Below are 23,996 nucleotides of genomic sequence, written 5' to 3'. Positions count from 1 at the left end.
GAATTAATTAAATATATTATTTAATATATTAATATTAAATATATTAGAAGCCTATAATTCAAGACCTATTTTAAGGCCTATTATATATTAATACATTATAATAATACATATTATTTAGTTAGAATAAATTTTAAATAATTAATAAAGATCTATGGGTTAATATATTCTATTGGAAGTGTTCGTTCTTAATTATTAAGTCATCAAAATTAAAAAAACTAACCCGGATTACTAAGTACTTAAAATTCGGTCGAAGAAATATAATTATATGAAAATATTTAAATACGTAACAATTATAATATAAGACTCTTTAAAATATTCTATAAATTAAGCAGAACCGTAAATCAAATATCCCATCAAAAATTTAATTAAAAATCGAGCCGTACACAGTGACCAAATGTAGAAGCCTGTGCTGCTGATGAGCTGATAATTGAGGGAAGTGGAAGTGATCATGGCCTGGTTGGATCATCTCCAGCACCTGCAAAATTGAAATGCATAACAATTAAGACAAGAGAACTCAATGCAAAACAGCATTGTATTGCACCAATATAAATAATAATAAGTACATTGCAAAATGAAGCATACACTTGGCCCTCACCATGCATTTGCAGATTCAAACACATTTCACTAATTGAACTTCTGGTAACAAAAGGGAACTAAAGATGGTCAATAGCAGAAAAATGAAATATATATAGTCGCAATCAGCACAAAATTTTAAGGCCTCGGAAGATGAATGAAGAAGAGATAGAAATGTGAATACTTGCGAGTAGAAGAAGACATTGTAGAAAGTCGAAAGCGGAACGAATATTGCAGGGTCTGGAGAATCAATTGCAATATGGGTCTTGAGAGTATGGGAATTTCGGTATCACAAAGAGAAGTTGTTTGATTACTTAGAGCAAGTCCAACACTATGCTAAGAGGTTCCCTAAAAATATTATAAAATAATATGTCTTAGTGATTTAGCACAAGATTACATGAGCTCCAATAGTACTCCCTATATCCATTCCCTATTATTATAATAATATTAAATAGTGGAGGAGAGAGGGAAAAAGAGAGAGAAATGATGTGGAGGAGAGAGGGAAATGAATATTTTAATGATAAAAATAGTTTAGAAGTGGCTAGCATATTCTAAAAATAGGGAAGGGGAGGCTTGTGCTAGTGATTTAGCACATCACTAGCATAGTGTTGGTTTGCAATTTTATCCCATATTCCCTATTTTTGGATTTAAGACTTGATTTAGCACACCTACTGGACTTGCTCTTATATTTAAAAAATCTATTTTTGTCCCCATGATACAATTATCTGTCCCACGAAAAATAAATCTTTCATTTCTGCTTCAAGGAATATGAAAGAGCTTGAAAACAAATGTGTCCCGACAGATTTCGTGGAATCTTCTATTCAGAACAAATACAAATGATGCATAAATAACAAATCTCACTGTCTGAATTTCCACTTATGTTATTACTACTTGCAACGTTATATATGTGTTTAACTAGTTTAATAATCTCTCAAACGGCTTGATAAATGACTAGTATAAGAATTCTCAGTTTCAATTTGTCTGCAGAGAAACATACATATAAACTTCTACAAGAAAGATGCATGTAAGTTATCCGTATATTTATAAGGATACAGGTCTCTTACAAACGTATATTAGTAACATATGATGAACGGAAAAAAGATGCTACAATATCATTAAGTAGAAAATTAGCTCGTCTTAAGGTTTTTCACGTCAAACAGTTTTTTTCCGCTCGACATATGCTAGTATCATTCATATGTTCTACAAGATTATTGAGCTGAAATTTACCCCGTCTTAAGATTTTTCACCTCAAGCATTTTCTTTCCGCTGGACGTATGTTAGTATTATTGGTGTACTGCTGTCATAACTGTCATTTCTTAAATGGCCACAAACTATAGCTGGTGCAGTCTGCACAATATGTAGTGTAGTATAAAACCATTCACAACACAATTAAAATTAGATCGTCAACTAAGATGGAAATATTTTGTCATATGCCCACGCCTTACAATGTTGTTTTAGTTTGTTTGTTTCTTCTGTTTTTATCTTGTTAATTTTTGTAACAACAACCTTTTTATTCTTTTTTATTCTGTGTTTTGGTCACCAAATCTAAGCACTAGAATTCTACAAGAATGTCGATGAGTTTGATGGCTAGTGCGATTTGCACAACGTTTTTATTAGCCTATTTATTCGTCAGTAGATTCTATGTTATCCAACACTAAGCAGGACTGACATTTTTCTACTAGCAGCCTTAATTCTCTCCCTATATACCAAGCTTTGTGATTTCCGGACATGGTTAGTGCTTAATTAAGCTGCTAATTATCTGATTATGTCATCTACTTATGCGTAATTGTGTGTGAACTGATTCTTTGTTCACATTATGCCTTTCAGGGGGCAGAAGATGGTGGCAAGGACCACCTGTTTCTCAACCCGAAAAAGGGGGGATTTCGAGCTGCCTCCTTTGTTTTCGGTAAGCACACTATCGACGCTTGCATGTCACAAAGGCTTGTTTAGAAATGTTGTCCTAGCTTTACTGCTTATATTTGTTTTAGTGTTCTGTTTGATTGGGAAAAGTTAGAAATTTTGCGTTACACTATGATCCTGGTAAACTCTCCTTCTAGCACATTAAGTTTAAAAGAACCGGTAACTTGACAAAGTGTTACGTTTATGTTTTAATCATTGGTTCTTCCCAGACACCTTATGATTATGGTTCTTCCCATGTTATTGATATCTTCATAGCAAATTAAGCACAATAGTTTCAGAAATGCAAGTACCATACATACTGTTAACTTCTATTCTAAAAGTTAATTAAGATGTTAGAAACATAAATAATTGCTGTATAAGTTGCCCTGTTTGAATGATGATGATCTATATGCTCCTCTGGTTTTCAGGGTTAACGTCATTGGACACTACGGCGTTTATAGTATGTATAGTAACAATGTTCCTATACTTCATGAGAGTGATGTACTTTGACCTCGCGGGTGCTGCAAACACCATGACAAACTTCATGGGTTCCTCGTTCTTGCTCTCTCTTGTTGGTGGCTTTATCTCAGACACCTATATCAACAGATTCTATACTTGTCTCATCTTTGGCTGCGTCGAAGTTCTGGTACCAACTATATTTCACGGCTTTCATATATTCACATAAGTACTCAGGAACCAATTGTTGGTATCCTAAAAGTAGTTATAAAGACTAAATTCTATATACTGTGTAGGCTTTTGCATTGATGACAGTTCAAGCGAATCTTAAATCCTTGCATCCCAGCAATTGCAGAACGACAAATTGTGTGGAGTTAGGCAATTGCAAAAGATCAAGTTGCCTAGAAGGCAGCATTGCGTTCATGTTCTATGTCTCGCTTTGTTTACTAGCACTGGGCAGTGGCGGTGTCAGGGGTTCCCTTCCTTCTCTTGGAGCCGACCAATTTGATAGTAATGATCCAAAGGAAGCCAAGCTTCTCGGAAGATACTTTAATTGGCTTTTGCTCAGCACAACAAGTGGTTCTATAATTGGTGTTACTGTGATCGTGAAAATTAGCTTGACATATGGATGGTGGTGGGGCTTTTTCTTGTCTACATTACTTTGTTTTATTGGTTTTAGTGTTCTTTCCCTTGGGGCTTCATTCTATCGTCTGCAAATTCCTGGAGATAGTCCCATAATACAAGTTCTGCGGGTATGAACAATCTTTTCTTTCCCCAACTGATTTCCCAAATATTCCAACTTTGTTGGAATTTAATTGTTCCGTTGTGCTTGCCAGGTTTTGGTAGCAGCATTTAGGAACCGGAAATTGTCACTTTCTGAGAATGCTGATGAACTATACGAGTCCAAGGAAGAAGCAACACTTGCGCCAAAACTTTCACACACCAATCAATTCAGGTTATGCTTCTACTCAAAAGCAATTTCTATTTCTTATTTAGCAGCAATTCTTCAAGTCAGACCAGATGCTAATGAACTCCCAATGTTAACTACTGGAGTAGTAAAGAAATCTAATAAGTTAGACTTTTCTGTGTTTTCAGTTGGTTGGACAAAGCTGCAATATACCGCGCAGAAGGCACAACACCATGGACACTCTGTACAGTGACTCAAGTCGAGGAAGTAAAGATTCTAACAAGAATGATGCCCATTTTATTCAGCACAATAATAATGAACACATGTCTGGCTCAACTCCAGACCTTCTCACTTGCACAAGGTAACATAATGGACCTACGCTTAGGCTCATACAAGTTCCCAGCAGCTTCAATTCCCGTCATCCCTCTGCTTTTCATAAGCATTCTCCTCCCCTTTTACGAATTCATCTTTGTTCCATTTGCCCGAAAAATCTCTGGCCATCCCTCAGGAATCACCCAACTCCAACGCGTTGGAGTTGGCCTTGTTCTTTCCGCGGTCTCAATGGCTGTTGCAGGTTTGGTTGAAGTTAAACGACGAAACCAGTCCCTCCTAGATCCTAAAAATCCCATCAGCCTTTTCTGGCTCTCTTTCCAGTATGGCATTTTTGGTATTGCAGACATGTTCACATTTGTTGGATTGCTTGAATTTTTCTATAGGGAGGCTCCGGTTGGGATGAGATCACTGTCAACTTCATTTACATATATCTCGTTGTCTTTCGGATACTATCTGAGCAGTGTTTTTGTAGATATCATAAATTCAGTTACTGAGAAAATAACTCCAAGCAAACTCGGGTGGCTGCATGGCCTAGACTTGAACAAGAACAATCTGAATCTGTTTTACTGGTTTTTAGCCATTCTTAGTTGCATAAATTTTCTCAACTATCTGTATTGGGCTACATGGTACAAGTACAAAGTTGAAGAAACTGATGCAAAAGCAGCCATTGATGTGGATAGTTCCAAAGGCCAAGATGATGTAGGCAAACTCAAAGTTGAAGCTCAAGAAGAATTTGCAAAGACTAAAAATGAGAGCCAAGATCCCAGGACTACAAGTGAAGCCGAGAAGGATGGATCCAGTCACACAAATGGAGGCCAAGAAGATGCATCAAAGCTTAAAAATGAAGAACGCGATGGTTTAGAAACCACAAAGGAAGCAACTAGCGTTGGCTTGTAAGAATTGTAGAGATTGGTCCATAATATCTGATTATACTGTTGTTAAACCCTGTTTATCATGTTGTTGCATAATGAATTTTGATTATTAGTAAGTGGCCTCAAGAGGATTTGTGTAACGTTCCAAAATATAAGTTGTCGTCTAGCTTAACTTAAAAATAACTTGTTCTAAAAATAATTTTGAATAATTTTAATATTTACAATTTATTATATATAAAAATTATGACAATCAGAAATCAGATTTAATTGTTGAAACACATAACAAAAATTAATCGGCAATCTTAGATCGAACCCAAAATCTGGAGACGACGAACGGATAGGTCTACAGAATAAATCAGAAATTTAATCAGCTCGGTAAGTTCAGAGATTAATTAATGATTAATCCGCCGCAGATTAATTTTAAAATAACTTGTTAAAGCCGAATAACTATTAAAATAACTTGTTAAAGCCGAACAATCGCACAAGAGAATCTATAAAGTTTATTTAACAAAATAATTAAGACACTTTGAGAAAGACGATCTGATCCGAACAACACAACAACGGTAATCAGCAACCCCACGGGAAAAGAAAGGATTCCAATTACAGAAAACACAATCAACTAAAACACAAATACATGGAGCCCTCGACAACACCACAATACCTACTAGTAATTAACTACTAAACAAACAAACAAACAAATATCTTCAACATCATGATAAAAGAATTCGGCAACACCAAGTGAGTGCAACAAGAGCCGAATTCTACTTGGTGAGGACATAGAGAGCATACAAGATCCCTGGGAGGTACCCCAAGAACGTCAGCAACAAACAGATCCAGAACTCAACCTGCACATCACAACATTTTTCAGTACATATCTCGGTTTATAAGTCGGAAACAGTTTTTAGTTACGAAGCCAAATATATCGTGTTTTTTTTTAATAAAATGTAAAACACTGACCTGACATTCGAATCTGAGGAAAACACCGAGTGGGGGGAGGATGATAGCCAAGATGATTTCAACAAATGTAGCGGTTCCCATTTTTTTTTTTGCCTTGGAACAAAGAAAATTAGAGAGTAGAAAATGAAATGAAACAGAGGAAATGCAGTTATGGTGTTATGTCAAGTGGGTGGGGAATTTATAAGCAAGATGGACACGGCAGAGCATATAATGAATACACGTGTCGAGTGGTGGTTTGGTGCACACAACATAGTCGACCAAACAGGCTTTCCAGTGTGTACTCTCGAACGTTAAAGAGATAAGGAGAGTAAATGTAACGTATGCTTGTGCGTGCAAGTGGGCCCACTACGTAGGATGAGTTAAAATTCACGGAGTATCTAACCTTGAATTTTATCCGTCAAAAAAAAATAAATAAATTAAAAAAAAAAAATCTAACCTTGAATTTTGCTGTACTCGCGCCGGGACATTTTTTTTTTCCGAAATTACTCGCGCTGAGACATGCACCCTCCCATAAATTGATTATTAAATTTTTACTAAAAAACTTGAAATACATTGTAAAACTGTATTTTAGAACATACTCCCTGCATCCCAAAGTAGATGACCCCGTTGACTTTGAGCACATAATTTAAGGTTCATTGACCACATAGCTACATGACTTATTTTTAAAATTTTATTTTTGCAAATAAAAATTAAAATATGAAATTTTAATTTATAAAAGAAAAAATAAAAAAATAAATTTCGGAAGTAGACGGTCAATGCACCTAAAGTTACGTGCCCAAAGTCAACTAGCTCATCTAATTTGGGATAGAGGTAGTATTTAATTGTGTGTTGTGCCTCTGGATAGTATACAGTGGGAACGGGGACGCGACATGGACTTTAATCCTCCCGCAAAGTGTCGTTGTGTAATTAAAAAATCTCAAAAATAAATTACAAAACTATATCTTATAAGAATATTGAAAGAGCAGTATAGAATTAAATGAGATAGATAGAGTAATGATGAAAAAAGCTATGAAAATGAGTGGGAAAGGCAGAATATATAAAATTATGTTTGCAAAACTTTTTGAACTTCCGCTGGTAGTCCAACTGTCTGTCATACTCCCACCGTCCCTCCCATTTCTTTGCACTTTCTTTTTTGGGATGTCCCATCCAATTCTTTACATTTCAAAACTTACCAAAAATAGTTAATGGGTCCCACCACTTCTCCACTTTTCTTTCATTTTCACACTACTTTTACTCCACTATCTTCTTTTTATACATTAAAAATCAATGGGTCCCACCACTTCACCCACTTTTCTTCCTCTTTTTAACTACTTTATACATATTTCTTAACCTCCGTGCCCAACCCATTTGATAAGAAATGGGAGGGACGGAGGGAGTATTAAATTTAGGTTAATTTAAACGATAGCAGATATAATTGGATAAAACATCTTCTGTTTCTAAATAATTGACACCTGAATTTTTATAGATATAAGAATTAGTTAAAACACACTTTTATACAAAAAAGAATAGATTTTAAAATAATAATTCTACTTATAAGAACAAAGAACTTTAAAAAATATATAAAACAATTAAATTTAAATTATTTAAAACTTGGAGTAATTAATTTGCGACAGGGACTGTATTTTATATATGTTGGCCGACTACGCAGATGACAAACATGCACCTTTGAAACAAGGGAGATGGTGGTTACAAACAGCTCACTGTCATTAAATCTGAACACGTGGCATATCCTAAATTTGCGTGTGATATCCTTCTACTACAAGTATTGTCCACGAGCTGTAGCTACTTAAACGAGTTCCATCAGGTCGGAGGACAACACAGCTGTTGTTAAAAATTATTATATTATTAAAAAAAATATTGATAAAAAAATTATCATAAAATTTGTTAAAACTTCCTGCAATAATTGGAAAAAAAAATGGAAGAATTTGCATTTTATAGAACTAGTTTTTGAATAAATCATCATTCAAATTATTTTTAATTTTATTAAACAATTTTTATCTATATTTCAAAAAAAACAATAATTATCATTTGCAACAACAATAATAAACGATATGTATGTTTCGAGTCCTCGACTCCTCGTGAGCATTATCACGCCAGCATGTTACAGTTGGTTACAAAGTTCTTTGGTTTGTCGGTGTGACCTGTTTATGTGATCTTATTTTTTTAAATAAATTGTTTATTTTTTAATAAATCATATATATATATTATTTATTTCTGTAAAAAAATATTAAACTTCTACTAAAATGTCATACGAATATGAAATTTTTCAAAAAAAATGCCTCTTTTCATTAAATATGGAGGAACAGACGCACACTGGTTCAATCAAACACAGCAATGAAACATATGCAGGGAAACAAAAAAGTAAAGTTATAATCTATGCAAAATAAAGATATTCAATTCAATACACACAAAGAAAAAAATACTATGGGAAAACAATATTAAAAAAAAAAAAAAGGCTTTTTGGGTAATGTATTATTGCTCTCTCCGCTGTAAAGGTAACACATAAAGCTTGATCCGAGGATCATATTCTCTGATATACTATTTTTCAAAGCATTCTATTTTCCATTACATGTGAATTGATACTAATAACCTGCTGTCAATTAATTCTCCATCCCCGTGTCATGTATTAATATACAGGGACATCTTTACAAGATGTCACTCAAATATGGACTCAGCAAGCGTAAAGATGGAGTGGATTCGGGCAGTGACGGTGGGAGAACATGATTTAGCGGACACCGCGGATATAATTAGCATTATCCTATGAGTAGACTAAAAAACCGGACAAATTAATAGATTGAGGTTAACAATTTGATAATGTTCATCTAATCTAATCATCTTGATCGCAGGGTTTGTATTTAAATAACATAACAAGACAGAAGCAGATGCATGGTCACCGTCCTGCCACTGTTCTCGCAGATTTTGCATTTAAGTTTTTGCCATACCTGAGTAAAGTATTTAATTGGTTGCTGCCAAGAAACCCGAAAATCTAGTTGTCTCGTTTTTCAACGGCGATGATCGGGAACGAGTTTAGGAAGTTATTTAAATTAATTCAAGTTCTTTTTCTTTTTTTGAAGATAATTTAAGTTTGTTATAATCTCTCTTTGTTCATATTAAAAAGCAGCGAAGAATATTAATTTCAGCCGCGATTAACTTCCAACATTAATTTATTCGAGAGAAGAACTTCCAAATTTAATAAACTCTGCAGAAACCCAAATTTAAAGAGGTAGAGCAAACACCGTTACATTGCATGATCTGGACTCTGGAGTAATAAACAGAGTAGTTGGTTGTAACTATCATCTTTGTTTTGCTGGGAGGAGGTGAGAGTTTGGTTCACTTCTACTAATTTATTTATTTTGCTAATTCCTTTTATAAAATTATGTTTACTCACCAGTTCGATTTCACTCGTAAATTTAGTTAAAACGCAAATAATATTAGTAGATTTACAAATGATTCGATTTCACATGTAAATGATTTCCAATAAATAATGTATTATTCAAAAGTATTCTGAAAAAGTTGTAATGAAACATTTATGATCAGTTTTTTAAATTCTAATCAATTTTGAGAGTACTTTTCCCGACTCTAAACATACAAGATACTTAAGATGTTAATAATATGTGGTGATGAGAATTGAACTTCATCCAAACCGTAAAAAGTACAGTAAAGATTGAAAAACATGATTGTTAATATAGTTGATGACACACTAATACTAAATTTAGTTTAACCCGTAAAAATATGTATGATAAAATTTTGGTTTAACTCATTAACTGTGAGAATATGTAATCAAACATATTGAAAAATGTTTATTAGCAAAGTTGACAACACTCACCATAGCAAAAACGATAGAATTAGAAATTTGCTAATACTAATATTTATATATTACTTGTGATTATCAAATGTTTCAGCTCTCAGATTTCTCATGTTATTTCTATACTCCCTCCGTCCCAATCAATTCTATACAGTTTCCTTTTTGGGATGTCCCATCATTTCTATACATTCCCAAAATAGCAACTTTTTATAATATAAAACATTACTCTACCCACTATATTCTCCCACTATCTCCATTCTATAATAATAAAAACACTATTACACCCACTACTTTTCCCCACTACCTCAAATCTATTATTAAAAAATATGTGGGTCCCACCACTTTACCCACTTTCCATCTAACTTTACTCATTTCTTACACTTTTTCTTGGTCTCCGTGTCCAATCCCAATGCATATAATTCATTGGGACGGAGGGAGTATACTATTTCAAAATATCAAAAAGCTCTTGTAAACCAATTCTACAAAAAGTATCAAGGTGCTCCAAAACACAAATTAGCTCTAATAAAAGGAAAGAATGAGGTGCTACCACTCGGATCAAAGGAATTATTTGAAATTTAAAGGAATAATAAGCTTTAACAAACCATGGCCACTTTATTAAACAACAAAATCGCAAAAGAATCTACAAAGTTTATTCACCACAATAATTCAACCACTTGGCAAAAGAGGATCCGATCTTAACAACACATTATGAGCAAAACCCCACCAGAAAAAAGAATCCCATTACAGCAAACACAAACTAAACCACAATTACAGGGAGCCCTTGACAAAACCACATATTACAGTTGCTTATATACTGAAAATTAACAAAGAAAGAAATATCTTCAACATCCTTTATGACAAAAGTATCAGGCAACGCCAAGTGATTGCAGGAAGAGGTGGATGGATAAAAATGAACGAAATTTACTTGGTGAGGACATATAGGGCATATAGAATTCCGGGAATGTACCCTAGGAATGTCAGCAATAAACAGATCCAGAATTCCACCTGCAAATCACAACATTAAATGATTAAAATTATGTCCACCATATATGTATTTAAAAAGTCTCTCCGATGTGTGCCTATCCTAATAGAGTGTACCCATTTTTTATATCCTAATAGAGTGTATCCATTTTTTATTTGGATAGATGATTTTGTTGGAGAAGATTTTAAAGAGATCGGAATCAATAAAATCCATCATTTAATTAAAAATTAATTGTCAGTATATGCACAAAATTTTATTTTATTTTTTTCAAGAACTAGGCCAACAGAGGATAAATCGTAACCACTTAAGCTATACAATCGCGCTTGAAACACACTTGTTAAATATGAACCAAGAGCTAAACCTTAAGAATTTATTGAAAAAGAGGCACACTTGTAGTAGGAAAAAGCAAGTATTGCATGTATAGAAAGTGGGAAAATATTGAACAGAAAGAGGAGCCAACAGACCTGACAGCCAAATCTGAGGAAAACACCGAGTGGGGGAAGGAGGATAGCCAAGATAATTTCGACCACTGTGGCTGCTCCCATCTTTCTTAACTTAAAGATTGGTTTTTGTTAGCTTCAGAAAAGAACGAAATGAAACAGAAGAATTGCTGTGATAGTGTTGTGTCAAAGCGCTGGAATTTATAAGCAACTTGGACATGGCAGAGCATATCAATACACGTGGGGCCACTGCTCGTTCCGTGCATACGTTTATTGTTTTTTCAAGTCGACCAAAAAGTAATTCAAGATAGTCTACTTGATTTTTAGACTAAATTTGTTTTTTTTAAAATAAGAACTTAATTTTAGAGGAAATTAATATATTATATTCGAAATTAAAATATTATTAGATTAAATTATTATAAATATTAGGTAATATAATAATAATAAGCTTGTAATTTTGCTACTTATGTATAGAATTTTGATGAATATAATCATTTTCATAAGATCGACAAGATTAAATGGAAATATGATTCTATAACAAACAAGTAGACATATTTATCATTAATTATATATATTATTTTTTTGTTTTAACTGGTGTGTGTTCATAAGCACATGTTTTTTTTTCCGCTAAATTTGATGTATTTAAATTATTTTGATTGGGAAAGCTTTTATATATGTAGGAGGTCCATTATTATTAAAACATAATAATCAATTAAAATAATTTAAATACAAACAATCTAGACACATAGAAGAATTGTATTGTTTTTTTAGCTAAGCACCGTAGCACTCTTACGTCTTGCTCCCGAGTTATAATTAGAGAGGAAAGCAAGTGAAAGGAGAGTAAAGTTATATGGCTTTCATTCCTGTTCGTGCTCCCGAGTTTTTTAAAGAGAGGAAAGCAAGTGAAAGTTGATGCAAATATAGCATATTTTTACTCCAAAAGTGGGATGAAAGTGAAAACACATTTGCTTTCATTTGCTTTTTCTCCAAAAAAAACTCAAGAGCAAGGCCTTAGAAAATCGGTTATGAAATGGATACTCTCTCTGTTTCAAATTAGATGTCCACTTTCAAAAAATCACACAGCTTAAGAAAAGTGGTTGTTCACAAATTAATTGTATTAAATGAGTATAATATATGATGTGAGATTGATCTAAGAAATATAAATAAAAAATATGTGAAGTAGAATTGACTTTGAAAATATGATTTTGTATTAAAAGTTGAAGTGGATAAATAATTTGAAACAAAAAATTTCCTGAAAGTGAACGTATAAAATTGGAACGGAGGGAGTACCGTTTACCGACCAAACAAAAGCGTAAATGACAGATATGTCCCTTTAAATCAACATGGCTGATCGCTATATACAGCTCATTGTCATTAAATTCGAACACGTGGCATGTCCTAGATATTCGTGCAAGCATTGTCCACACATCTTCCCACGTGCTACTTCAACAGTTCAACTTGACCATCCTTCATGAGTCACGTATTTTTGGTATTTTTGTAAAGATAATGTCTGCTCCCTCCGTTCCCTTTTACTTGTCCTTTTTGAAAAAATAATGCATTAGTTGGATATCTTGTTTTCACACATATCCCTAATAAATGTAATAAATTAGATAAAATTGTGTGTATATATATATATATATGTTAGTCAAATATTAGAAGTTGTTACATTTTGAAAAAACATACAAAAAGTTGCTTTGAAAAGAGAAGTAGACAAGTAATTTGGGACAAATTCTTTTTTCAAAGTAGACATGTAAAAGGGGACGGAGGGAGTATTATCCAAAATAAAGTTGGGATCATGATATTTTTTTATTACAAAAGATTTTAATTTTTATATAAAATATTATTATGAAAGAATTTCTATAGTAATTAATTAACGAAATATATTGTACTTGTTCTATTGAGCATTTAATTTAAGGCAATAAAACCTTGGGCTTCGATGTTATGAGGTAATGCGATGTGGTGGAAAGATATGGTGCAAAGCTTGATCCAGGCCAGGATGAGATTCGATTATACGTTCTTACGCTAATTTTGTTTCCCGCCGCATGTGAAATGATGCTAGTCACTTGCTTCACCTCTATTCTTGCGTACCGGTGCCAGCCGTGATAGCGTTCCGATTTAATTTGAGATAAGAACCAGTTCATTAAATATTAATCTTTGCAAGTTTCAAAAGAAACGGATGACAGCAAATCAATCAAGTCATATCAGTGCGGTTCAGAAGAACTGATTTAACGGATTTATCGATTTATAATCGGGTTAATTATCAAACTCATCACTGAAGTGGACAAATGGTCAGGGGCGGATGTACCCTGTGTTCAGTGGGTGGGGAGGACCCCACTGAAGCTGCAGTGTGAACACGGGAGATAAATTTTTTTACAAGCTGTGCACCCACTCGAATTAAACCAGGAACCCACATTATCTATGTCTACTTCAAGCCCGGCCCATTAATTAGTTTAAAATATAGAATAGCCCATACTCGAAAGTAGCCCACTAAATCATAATTAACTTATTTAACCTCCCATGAGCAAGCTACTGGTATTAGATATTGTATTCTAAAAATTCTACCAAAACTAAACTACGTAAACAATTAATACTAGACTAAACCTAACAGCTTTTCGTTCCCGCCCATATCATGGGTTGCTGGCTCCCTGGTTAAAACTTGCTGGCATTTGATTTCTGTTGTGATCTCCACTTCCATCCCTATTCTCCGGTCTCTCCTCTTTATCACTGCTTTCAATATCCAATTAGCGGCGCCTAGTTAGTCATTTTGTACAATTTTCTATTATTTATTTTGTTAGCGGATTGTGTGATCATGAATTTGGTATTGTGCATTTGATTAGTTAATTTTGTATGATTTTCAGTTTTTTATTTGTCTTTAATTTGCTAAAAGTATAGGTCAGTGGTTGTGATTTGGTGTATCGATTATTAAAGCTTGCATTGGTTTTGCCGGTTGCAACTGCAACAGTGGAGAGGTGCTTTTCTACCATGAAACTTGTGAAGTCAGATTTGCGCAACCGAATTGGTGATGGCTTCTTAAGTGATTGTCTTATTTCAGCTATAGAAAAGGAGGCACTTGCAAATGTTACTAATGAAGATGTAATAAATCGTTTTCAAAAGATGAAAACTCGTAAGGAGCAAATTTAGAATGTAAAACTTTATTGCTTTGTATTACTCCCTCCGTCCCTTTTTACATGTCCACTTTGAAAAAAAAATTTGTCCCAAATTACTTGTCCACTTCTCTTTTCAAAGCAACTTTTTGTATGTTTTTTCAAAAAGTAACAACTTCCAATGTTTGACTAGCATATATATATACACAACTCTATCTAATTCATTACATTTATTAGGGATATGTATGAAAACAAGATATCCAACTAACATTTTCTTAAGATGCGTTATTTTTTCAAAAGGGACAAGTAAAAGGGGACGGAGGGAGTAGTAGCTAGTGAACTTTGTTAAATATTATTGTATTTCTTTTATATAAGGAACCCACTGAAAAAAATTTCTGGATCCGCCACTGCAAATGGTATCAACTTGATCTCCACGGGGTCTCAAGTTGCTCACTAAACTCGCTTAATGGTATCAAACTCGTCACTGCCGTTAAAAAAAAGTAACGGGGGTTAGACTGAGTGACAGATTGGCGGTTGACGTGTCACATTAATAAAAAAGACTGAAGAAAAACAAATGAAAGAAAATAATAAAAAGTAGAAAATAGAAATGCCACATAATTTGAAGTTTATATGGAAATAAAGTATGCAAACTTTTTATTAATTTAATTTTAGGATATAATTATCAAAATAAACGTATCGAACTAAATTTTAATATATAATTAACTAAACAATTAAGATTAACTTTTATGTTTTTTATTAGATTATAATTATTTTTGAATAATATTGAAATGTTTTCTCTTTTAATAAATTTTATTTATGTGAATATTATTGTTGGCAAAAAATTATTTTCAAATTTTTTTATATCACCAATTTTTTTAAAATTTTAAGAAAAATTTAGAGATAGAACATAAAGAAATTCATTTCGATTTTTAACACTTCTATTTCTTTTGGAGTTTCTTGTACCAAACAAAAACATGAAAATAAATATATGTAAATTTAACATATGAAGCAACACACATTGTCCAAATCTTCAAAAACAACACATAATGTTTAAAAATATTTTTTTGCCAACAATAATATTCATATAAATAGAATTTATTAAAAGAGAAAATATTTTAATATTATTCAAAAAAAATTATAATCTAATAAAAAACATAAAAGTAAATCTTAATTGTTTAGTTAATTATATATTAAAATTTAGTTACATACATTTATTTAGATAATTATATCCTAAAATCAATTTAATAAAAAGTTTGCATATTTTATTTCCATATAAACTTCAAATTATGTGACATTTCTATTTTCTACTTTTTTTTTAATTTTCTTTCATTTGTTTTCTTCGGTTTTTTTTATTAATGTGCCACGTCAACCGTCAATCTGTCACTCCGTCTAACCTCCGTCACTTTTTTTAACGGCAGTGATGAGTTTGATACCATTAAGCGAGTTTAGTGATCAACTTGAGACCCCGTGAAGATCAGTGATGAAATTGATACCATTTGTCCACTTTAGTGATGAGTTTGATAATTAACCCAATTATAATCATTGATGACTTAGGGATCCTACTTAAAAAAAATACTCTTTGTTTAAAGTAAAGAAATGAATTATAAGTGAAACGTTGGTGTAAATTTATAAGTTATCAAAACACAATACCCGTGTCTTATAAATTATAAAAAAACTACAAATAAAAAAAAAGCTAGATTTTTTAATTTTTTGTTTGACTTATCAAGCACCATTTGCTTAAGTACTTTTATCAGCTACCCAAACGATCGGAAAAAAGTGAACCCACTTCTCTTATAATAAGTCATAATAAGTCGGGGTTGCCAAACACTTACTCAATATATGAGGTTAAAATAAAAGTGATAAAAAAAATATATTATATACTTATATATAATAAGCGTAAGGGAGATAATTTGGTCGTATGGTCCTATGGTCCAAAAATTTATCATCCGTTGGATCGTATATTGAACAAATAAGCACCGTTAGATTAGAACAAAATTAATTTCTAATTCTATAAGGAAACTGACATCTACTAGCATGTTTATAATTTCTTTTCTGAATCCAAAACAAATTCTGTCTTTCATGTGTTTTTGATTTTTTTTAATCCAAAATAAATATTTTCTACAAATTTTAATTGTAGAATCGTATAAATCGCACTGTCACAAAATTATTTTTATCCATCGGATCGTATATTGAACGAATAAACACCGTTAGATTAGAACAAAATTAACTTCCGTTCCATAAGACAACTGATATCTACTTGCATGTTTATAATTTCTTTCTAAATCCAAAACAAATTCTGTATTTCACGTGTTTATGATTTTTTTTAATCGAAAATAAATATTTTCTACCAATTTTATTTGTAAAATCATATAAATCGCGCCGTCACAAAATTATTTTTATCTAATATATTTTAAAATTAATAAGCCCGATTTATGTGAGGAACGAATACAAAAACTTTTCTATAATCCAAAACAATTGCATGTTTATGATTCATCTTCTTAATTCAAAACAAATTATGTTTATTAATCTCGAACCATAAAAATTTTTAGAAAAATATTTTTATCACATTATAATAATTCTAATATAAAATACATTTATAAATATAATCTAATAGGAGTTGGCGTCACATATTTTACTTAAAACAATTTAAAATTTGATAGAAAGAATTTAATAGTTTGGCATGATACATACAATTTACAGTACCTTATTATTTATAAATTAAATTTTTTCGCACCATTTAAAATATATTAAAAAGTTTATAAATAATTAAAAAGCTCCCGTGCAAGGCACGGGCTATAAGCTAGTATATGTAAAGATAGGAGCAAGTGTGACAATGTCCTAAATTAATATCCTAATTTCAAATTTAAGGTATTTGAATGAAATGTGTGCTCTAACAAAATCTTAGTAGTGCCTTGAATCACTAGTTAATATTATAGAAAATATTAAAAGTTTCTTCTACTATACGTAACCGAGTTTTTTAGTATTAAAGATTTATTTGTTTATATCATACCGGTTAACGTACACGCCAGAGGTTTACACGCAGATACACAATAATTCTATTAGCTATTTTCTTACTTTCATATTTAAATCTGATAAAAGAGGTCCTAGTATGGTACATTGGTACCTATATTATCATTCGTGTTATATCTATTTATTAATTGGGTACATTATTTCATTATATAAAATCGCGTACAATTATTTACAGCCAATAATTTGAACTCATCCTGAATATGTTATCATTTGTAGATACAATTTGACAGCATTCATAAAATCTAGTGATAGGGCAATGTAACAGAAAAATTACTAGTTTTAGGTTTATACATGAATTTATGCAAAAATAATAAAGATTTGGTTTTTGTAGGAGAAGTTTTTAAGACCAGATAAAAGGAGTGTTTGACCAGACTTTTGGTTAACAATAAAAAAATTTCTAAATATTTTTCACACAGACTTTTGATGAACAATGAAAAAAATTTCTAAATATTTTTCACACAGACTTTTGATGAACATATGTCAAAATATGTTTCACACACACATATACTATTTATTGAATGTAAATATATATACTTAACCCCCAAATTATGATCTAACTTTCCAGTATTTGATACAAAATCATCACATTCTAAGAAACGTACTTCTTCGGTGAGAATTTTTCATTCAAGAACAGTTGCCAGTAAAAATCATGACTGCAACTAAACTTCTCCCTCAAAAACATCACTAAACCTCTCTACTTCAAGGTGGAGGGGAGTACAAGGCAACCTCCCCTTGAAGTACACATACTTGCTCAGGATTTCAGGTGCAAGATCTGATTAGAGATCATTTATGCGAAATAAATTGAGGATAAACAGAATTCTTTTACATATATTATAATCTAATCCAATTTTTACAATTAAAGTCTAGATTAGGATGAACATGCCTCATCCATGACCATACTGGAGTACAGACGGTTTAGATCTGATTAGGATAAGCACGTCTTGTACATGAACATACAGAAACAAGATAACGATGATTTCTACAAACAATTTAAACAACGGAGCCGAACATCATCAGTGTTCACATACAGTAACAGAATCCCACGTACCTTGAATATTATAAAGCCAGCATGCACCATCTTTCTTGGTAGAGTAATTGGATTTGATGTTAATGGAATTCGACCTGAAACCCACTAGTTTCAGAAGCTAAAACGATTTTACATAACTCTGAATCAGTGGCTTCTCTTTTCGATCTTCTAGAAATATAATTGACTTGCATTTCCAGCCTGTTAGGCAGATTCAGGTCTCACGTTCTAGGTACCACTTCTACATATAGTTTTCCTGACAGCTCTGTAAACTATCGGTAAGAACAAACTTTCCTTCACATAATGCGTGAACACACATCTATCCAGTTACAGTTTCGTAAAGTAGCTGCAGAACTTAACAGCCTCCATTGAAGTCCCCGTATATTGATGATCAATCAAGAGTATGACGTAACACAAGACAAATTCCATAACTAACCCACCATGCGAACACCTCAAAAGTTGAGATTGTTTGGCTGAAGAGTGAAACTTTATGAAATTTTGACGACCACTGCTAACACATACCATCCGTGTAGAGGAGGAAGCATGCAGCGCTACCAGAGAGCATCCCAAACAGTTGAACATTCTTCAGCCTTGAAAGAGATTTTCGTAAAATAGTCTATGTGGTTGACCAAACAGCAATTTCCAAGCCCTAAGCAAAGAACTAAAAAAAACATGAAAAAAATATAAAGATGAACCAGCCCTCTGTGATTTAAACTTAATTCATTATCAGAATAAACCTTCCAAATATTGTACCCAGTCCCTATTTTCCACCATCCTGTTTTCTGTCTCACTCACCAGTGCTCCGCATTTCCAATTATAACTAGTTCATTTTGGTAGCAGTTAACACCCTGAATCAGGGTTGGTCTCTGCCAGAGTGATATTAATTGGCTGCCAGCCAGACTGATGATGTATAATCCACTTCCTTATATTGATTGCCATGTATAAAATTTGAAGTATTTCACCTAAAGAATGGTCCTTTAGGCACAAATTCTTAATAATAGTCGCTGCTTCGTACCTATAATCAAATAAACTGTCAGATCAAACTAAAGAAAAAGTAAGCTAATTCACTTGCCAGTGACAATATTAAAATGAGCACTAACCTGCAGTTGGAAGCTATTATTACAGATCGCCCAGATGATGATTTAAGAAAATTTTGCAATTCGTCCCATGTTGCTTTTGGATATTGCTTAGGATTAGCACCTATAGGGTTCACACATTTCCACAGTTTCTCATTCTTACCAACATATAACTGTGATGCACCTAAATTTTGCTTTACTACAAGTTGTTGCTCTACGGCGCTCTCTAGTGCTTTTTTAACATCAGTACTGCGGTGCTTAAGATCTCCATAACGTATGCAGTCCGTTATATTTGCTTCAGTTGGCATCATCTTTTCACTTTTTAGGGTGTTGAGGGTGAGTAAAATCATCCCAATAAGACCTTGTATATATTCAGAAGGTCTTGGGCATCCTGGAGTTCCCCAAACACCACTACTAGAAACGTTACCAGCAGTACCTATTGCTGAAGAAGGCGGAAGTGAAAATTCTGGAGCACCATTGGGGTGGCTGCTTTTCTGTGTATCATGGAGAAATGGAGACGAGTTGTTGGTCATATGTCCCTTAACTGGACTGTTTGTGTTTACTTGATTAGGAGATTCTAACATGGAATTTGGTTTCAATTGTCCTCCTTTCCATGACTGAGAAACAGACGAATTGTAGTCCCTGCTTGGATATTCTGAAAGGTTTAGCTTTCCGATATCAGGTAAATTTAACAGTGGAGCAGATTTAGAGCTTGGTCCATCCCATCTGGGAGGCATCAAATGAGGAGGCCTGCCGTGTTGATTGGGAGGAAACAGATTGCCTGGCGGAAAGGCAGATGCAGGTGGCATTGAGAAGTTACTCGGTCTTACTGGCAGTGAGTAATGATCTTGGTAGGATTTCTGGAAGTTTGAAGAATGGGTCCAAGAAGAATCAGTATCGCCAGGAAAACAATTAGGGGTAGCTAAACCAACAGATTCTTTGCTATTATACACACCAGATAACTCTTGAGAGTCCTGCTTAGGGTGTGGATATTCAGGTTGATAGGAGTTTGCGCTATTCTGATCATCTTGAAATCCTACAGGCGAGCCTGATGTTCTTGGTATTATAGGTTGACTCGAAGTTTTCCGTAATTGTTTTCCTTTATATTTAGCATCGGTTGTTCCCCTCCCCATGCTCGAGAACCTCTGATTTACAGAATGGGCACTTTCATAAAATGTGTCCACTGGTTGGCTTGGCAGGAAAGATTCGGTAACTGGAATTCTTAACTGATCATTATTGACCTTCTGACCATATCCATTATGCAACAACGGCAATGATTCAACATTTGTTACGGGTGGTCCTCCAGCTAAAAGACTTGTCCACAGCCATACACTCCTTGCAGCTGCAAGGAGTGGTGCAGATGCTCTCTGAGGTTGTGCTAGAAGAATATTATACCTACGCATGCGCAGTTGGTGGAGAGCATTGGAGAAGTCTCGATCACCAGAGATCAATAAATAATTAGCAGGAGCAGAATTATCCACAGCCCAAAATAACATATCTACCAGAATTTTCTTGTCGCTGGCATCTTTAACACCTATATAGAAAATGTTCGATTTCTTAATTAGCCAATTCAAACGGAACATAAACAAGTAAATTACAAGCCGCCAACTACACACGTAAAAAAAGTTCCGCCAAGAGAACAACTCTAAGCCTCTAAACAGAAACATCATAAACCAGTTCCCTTTTAAAGTTTTCCTTTTGATCCAATCGAACCTATCCAAAACAAATTACAAGAAGTAGGAGGCAAACACTACAAGAACAACACAAACACACATATAAGAAACTGTGAATTTAAATCGACAGACACATCCATCAGCAGAAAGCAGTATTAGTCAACCGAGCAGTCGAGCACATAACACATTGGAATTAAGTACTAAAACAGTAAAAAACACGAAAATTAACACAATTTTAGCCCTGAGACTTAGTCAACTACATACACAAACACAGATCCAGTCATCGCATAGAAGCAAAAACACTAAATTCCCAAACTACACAAATCCAATCATCTATACATACACATATAAGATCCAATTATCACAGATCAAACTCCTCACTGATCATCGCAACAATTAATAAACAGAAAACAACATATACAATATTTACATACATATACACATGTTTTATACCTGCAGGAACGTGATTTAAAGCGATGCCGGTGCTATTAAGAGCCTGTTGAACATACGCCGGAATCCGATTAGTATCGCCGTAAGCAGAGATAGAAACGGCGCCGCCGTAGTTCATTTTGACTAGCGCCGATGCGATGTTCTGAGCGATCGAGTGTGGATCGCAGCCTTTTGGAACCTGACAGTTCTCTATGTCCCACCACACCGATATTTTCGCGGTCGAGTACTGCGGTTCCGGTATGGAAGCGAGTGGGGGAATCGTGCCGTTGTTTCCGCCGGAACCGCCCATGATTTGCCGGAATGTTAGTTAGAGTCGCCGGAGAGGCAAGCGAAGGGGAGTGTTTTGTTTATTTTTATTTTTGGTTTTATTTGGTTTTTAGATTATTAGTTTGTGGATGGTTACGAAGTATGCGAAACGGGATAGATATAGGTCGTGTGTCTATGCGACTATGCATACTGAGGACCACCGGGGTGTGGATTATTATGCAGTATATATATCGTATGTATTTTGGGACGGAGAAATTGACTAAATTTTAGGATGATAATTTTGTGCATTAGACTATTAGGTCCGGTTTGTGGAGTTATGTATAAAAAAAATTTCATATGGCGGACGTTATTTTTAGACGTCTTTAAAATTTTAGGGTCTATCTCTGGGAAAAAGTAAGAGATTGGCGTTTACGTTGGTGTAGACATGCGTAAATGTAATTCAACCCGGTTACGAGAGCAGTACACATATCAATTTTGGAAAAGAAAAAGAGGGGTCGACCCCGTGGTCTGATCAATTAAATTTGAATTTCAGAGTTCAAAATCGCGGGGATATGACATTAGATAAAAATGATTGACGGCGGCGTATTAGAGTAGTTGAGACTCGGTCTCGTGGTTTAGAGAGATTTTGAGTTTTATGGTGTTATACTTTTACGAAAAAATTTGCACCAATCTCTCTTCACCCACTCCTTCAACCTTGCAATTCGCGAAAGTGATGGTTCTTAATTTCTCCACTCGTTTCTTCCACCGGACTTCGACATCGACAATGAAGAATGTTTAGGTAAGTCTCGTGTGAAGAAAGCCATGAGCTGAGGTATTGTAATCATATTGTATCACATACTATTTTTTATTTATCGTATATTAAATTAAAAGTCTTCACATAAACAACCTCTATATTTTAAGAGTAGGGGCAGGACTGCGTACATTTTACCCTTCTCCGATTATGTCCTAAGCGAGAATATTGAGTACGTATATTATGATATAATATGAGAACTGACACAACTCTGATTCATTTTAAATATATATGTCCAAAAAATTATCTAACATGACTAGTTCTGACGCGAAAAAATGAGTTCGAGACTAACCCAACATGACATAATATGTAAAACATTTTAAAAATTCTTATAATATAATTGATTGAAAATTTCAAAGCATACATTATACAAGTCATTGTTAAAATGATTACAAAAGTGAAATATAAGTCTCCAATTACATAGCAATTCACTTGAAATAACATGCTGTGAGCTTTTCAATTATATAGAACTATTAAGTAAAATCTTAGTTGTCATATCAAAAATAAAAATTATAACTAATGGCTTCAAAAATTCACGTTCCAACCATCCCCACATGTTATCTATAATTATAGCCAACCTCTTGTTGATGGTTATATTTTTCGATCCGCTACAAGTCTGTAAGAAAATCTGTAGGAAGATTACACATCACTTATTATCATACTAAAGTGATATATTCTATTTATAACAATCCAAAATATTAATAATTTACTATTTTTAAATTATAGCCAACCAATATAGCCAATACCATCTAAGCAAAATGTCTTACAGATTCACCAAATTTTAAATAATGTCTTACATGTCCAATTTAGTCCACCATTATAGTCAATTACACCCCGTTGGAGATGCTCTAATTCTGTTTTCCATTCTCTCTCGCAATATTTTTGAAGAACTATTGTTAGCTTTCATAATACTTAAAATTAGGCAAAAATCAGGGGGGAACAAATCAGCAAAACAGTTAACCGAATCTGTAAAATCATTTAAATTATGGGGTTGTCTATCCTATGCCCTGAGGGCCCAGGTTAAGCTGTAATAAATGTCCTCTTTTTCTGCAACTACTCTCCCTCTCTCCTGCTTTTCCAATAATTCATTAATTAATGTTTTGTTGATTATTGTGTTTTCTTCTTTAACAACACACTTTACTATTTTTACATATTATATTAAAAAAAATATTATTTATAAATTATATACAAGTTAAAAATTTATTAAATACAAAACAACTTTTAATTAATTTTGTCCCACAAATAATAACAAGCCCCCCGCATATACACTAATTTTTTAATTAAAATCATCCAATTTGATATTTAATAAAAAAATTAGTTAGAAGGTGATTTTAATTAGAAAATTAGTGTATATGCAA

At 33.4% G+C, this 23,996-nt stretch overlaps 4 protein-coding genes across 4 annotated transcripts; 1 reads left to right on the top strand and 3 right to left on the bottom strand.

Moving 5' to 3' along the window:
• The first annotated feature begins 2,162 nt into the window (after nucleotides 1-2,162).
• Nucleotides 2,163-5,156, top strand: LOC108194347 (protein NRT1/ PTR FAMILY 4.5). Its single transcript, XM_017361300.2, has 6 exons — nucleotides 2,163-2,304; nucleotides 2,401-2,479; nucleotides 2,901-3,118; nucleotides 3,225-3,680; nucleotides 3,765-3,883; nucleotides 4,024-5,156. The coding sequence occupies exons 1-6, from the start codon at nucleotides 2,302-2,304 to the stop codon at nucleotides 5,063-5,065; spliced, it is 1,917 nt and encodes a 638-aa protein (XP_017216789.2). The 5' UTR covers nucleotides 2,163-2,301; the 3' UTR covers nucleotides 5,066-5,156.
• Nucleotides 5,157-5,516: 360 nt separating this feature from the next.
• On the bottom strand, nucleotides 5,517-6,160 carry LOC108194117 (hydrophobic protein RCI2B). Its single transcript, XM_017361016.2, has 2 exons — nucleotides 5,998-6,160; nucleotides 5,517-5,885 (listed from the first exon to the last, which is right to left on the bottom strand). The coding sequence occupies exons 1-2, from the start codon at nucleotides 6,076-6,078 to the stop codon at nucleotides 5,802-5,804; spliced, it is 165 nt and encodes a 54-aa protein (XP_017216505.1). The 5' UTR covers nucleotides 6,079-6,160; the 3' UTR covers nucleotides 5,517-5,801.
• A 4,316-nt stretch (nucleotides 6,161-10,476) lies between these two features.
• On the bottom strand, nucleotides 10,477-11,426 carry LOC108194087 (hydrophobic protein RCI2A). Its single transcript, XM_017360990.2, has 2 exons — nucleotides 11,249-11,426; nucleotides 10,477-10,807 (listed from the first exon to the last, which is right to left on the bottom strand). Exons 1-2 carry the CDS (start codon nucleotides 11,327-11,329, stop codon nucleotides 10,724-10,726), a joined length of 165 nt encoding a protein of 54 aa, XP_017216479.1. The 5' UTR covers nucleotides 11,330-11,426; the 3' UTR covers nucleotides 10,477-10,723.
• A 6,733-nt stretch (nucleotides 11,427-18,159) lies between these two features.
• Nucleotides 18,160-22,045, bottom strand: LOC108196152 (uncharacterized). The gene is made up of 3 exons (XM_017363293.2): nucleotides 21,585-22,045; nucleotides 19,483-20,992; nucleotides 18,160-19,397 (listed from the first exon to the last, which is right to left on the bottom strand). Exons 1-3 carry the CDS (start codon nucleotides 21,868-21,870, stop codon nucleotides 19,223-19,225), a joined length of 1,971 nt encoding a protein of 656 aa, XP_017218782.1. The 5' UTR covers nucleotides 21,871-22,045; the 3' UTR covers nucleotides 18,160-19,222.
• Between the last annotated feature and the right edge of the window lie 1,951 nt (nucleotides 22,046-23,996).

This window comes from Daucus carota, chromosome 7, assembly GCF_001625215.2.
Source record: "Daucus carota subsp. sativus chromosome 7, DH1 v3.0, whole genome shotgun sequence".
Classification (NCBI taxonomy): domain Eukaryota; kingdom Viridiplantae; phylum Streptophyta; class Magnoliopsida; order Apiales; family Apiaceae; genus Daucus; species Daucus carota.
This window is presented reverse-complemented; position numbering and strand designations above follow the sequence as displayed.

Excerpts from the sequence above, each read along its gene's own strand:
- LOC108194347 (XM_017361300.2), top strand. Across the intron at positions 2,480-2,900 it reads AGCTGCCTCCTTTGTTTTCG|GGTTAACGTCATTGGACACT; the intron begins GTAAGCACACTA and ends TCTGGTTTTCAG. Across the intron at positions 3,119-3,224 it reads TTGGCTGCGTCGAAGTTCTG|GCTTTTGCATTGATGACAGT; the intron begins GTACCAACTATA and ends TATACTGTGTAG.
- LOC108194117 (XM_017361016.2), bottom strand. The coding sequence starts at position 6,078 with ATGGGAACCGCTACATTTGTTGAAATCATCTTGGCTATCATCCTCCCC. Across the intron at positions 5,886-5,997 it reads TCCTCAGATTCGAATGTCAG|GTTGAGTTCTGGATCTGTTT; the intron begins GTCAGTGTTTTA and ends TGTGATGTGCAG.
- LOC108194087 (XM_017360990.2), bottom strand. The coding sequence starts at position 11,329 with ATGGGAGCAGCCACAGTGGTCGAAATTATCTTGGCTATCCTCCTTCCC. Across the intron at positions 10,808-11,248 it reads TCCTCAGATTTGGCTGTCAG|GTGGAATTCTGGATCTGTTT; the intron begins GTCTGTTGGCTC and ends TGTGATTTGCAG.
- LOC108196152 (XM_017363293.2), bottom strand. The coding sequence starts at position 21,870 with ATGGGCGGTTCCGGCGGAAACAACGGCACGATTCCCCCACTCGCTTCC. Across the intron at positions 20,993-21,584 it reads TTTAAATCACGTTCCTGCAG|GTGTTAAAGATGCCAGCGAC; the intron begins GTATAAAACATG and ends TTTTCTATATAG. Across the intron at positions 19,398-19,482 it reads ATAATAGCTTCCAACTGCAG|GTACGAAGCAGCGACTATTA; the intron begins GTTAGTGCTCAT and ends ATTTGATTATAG.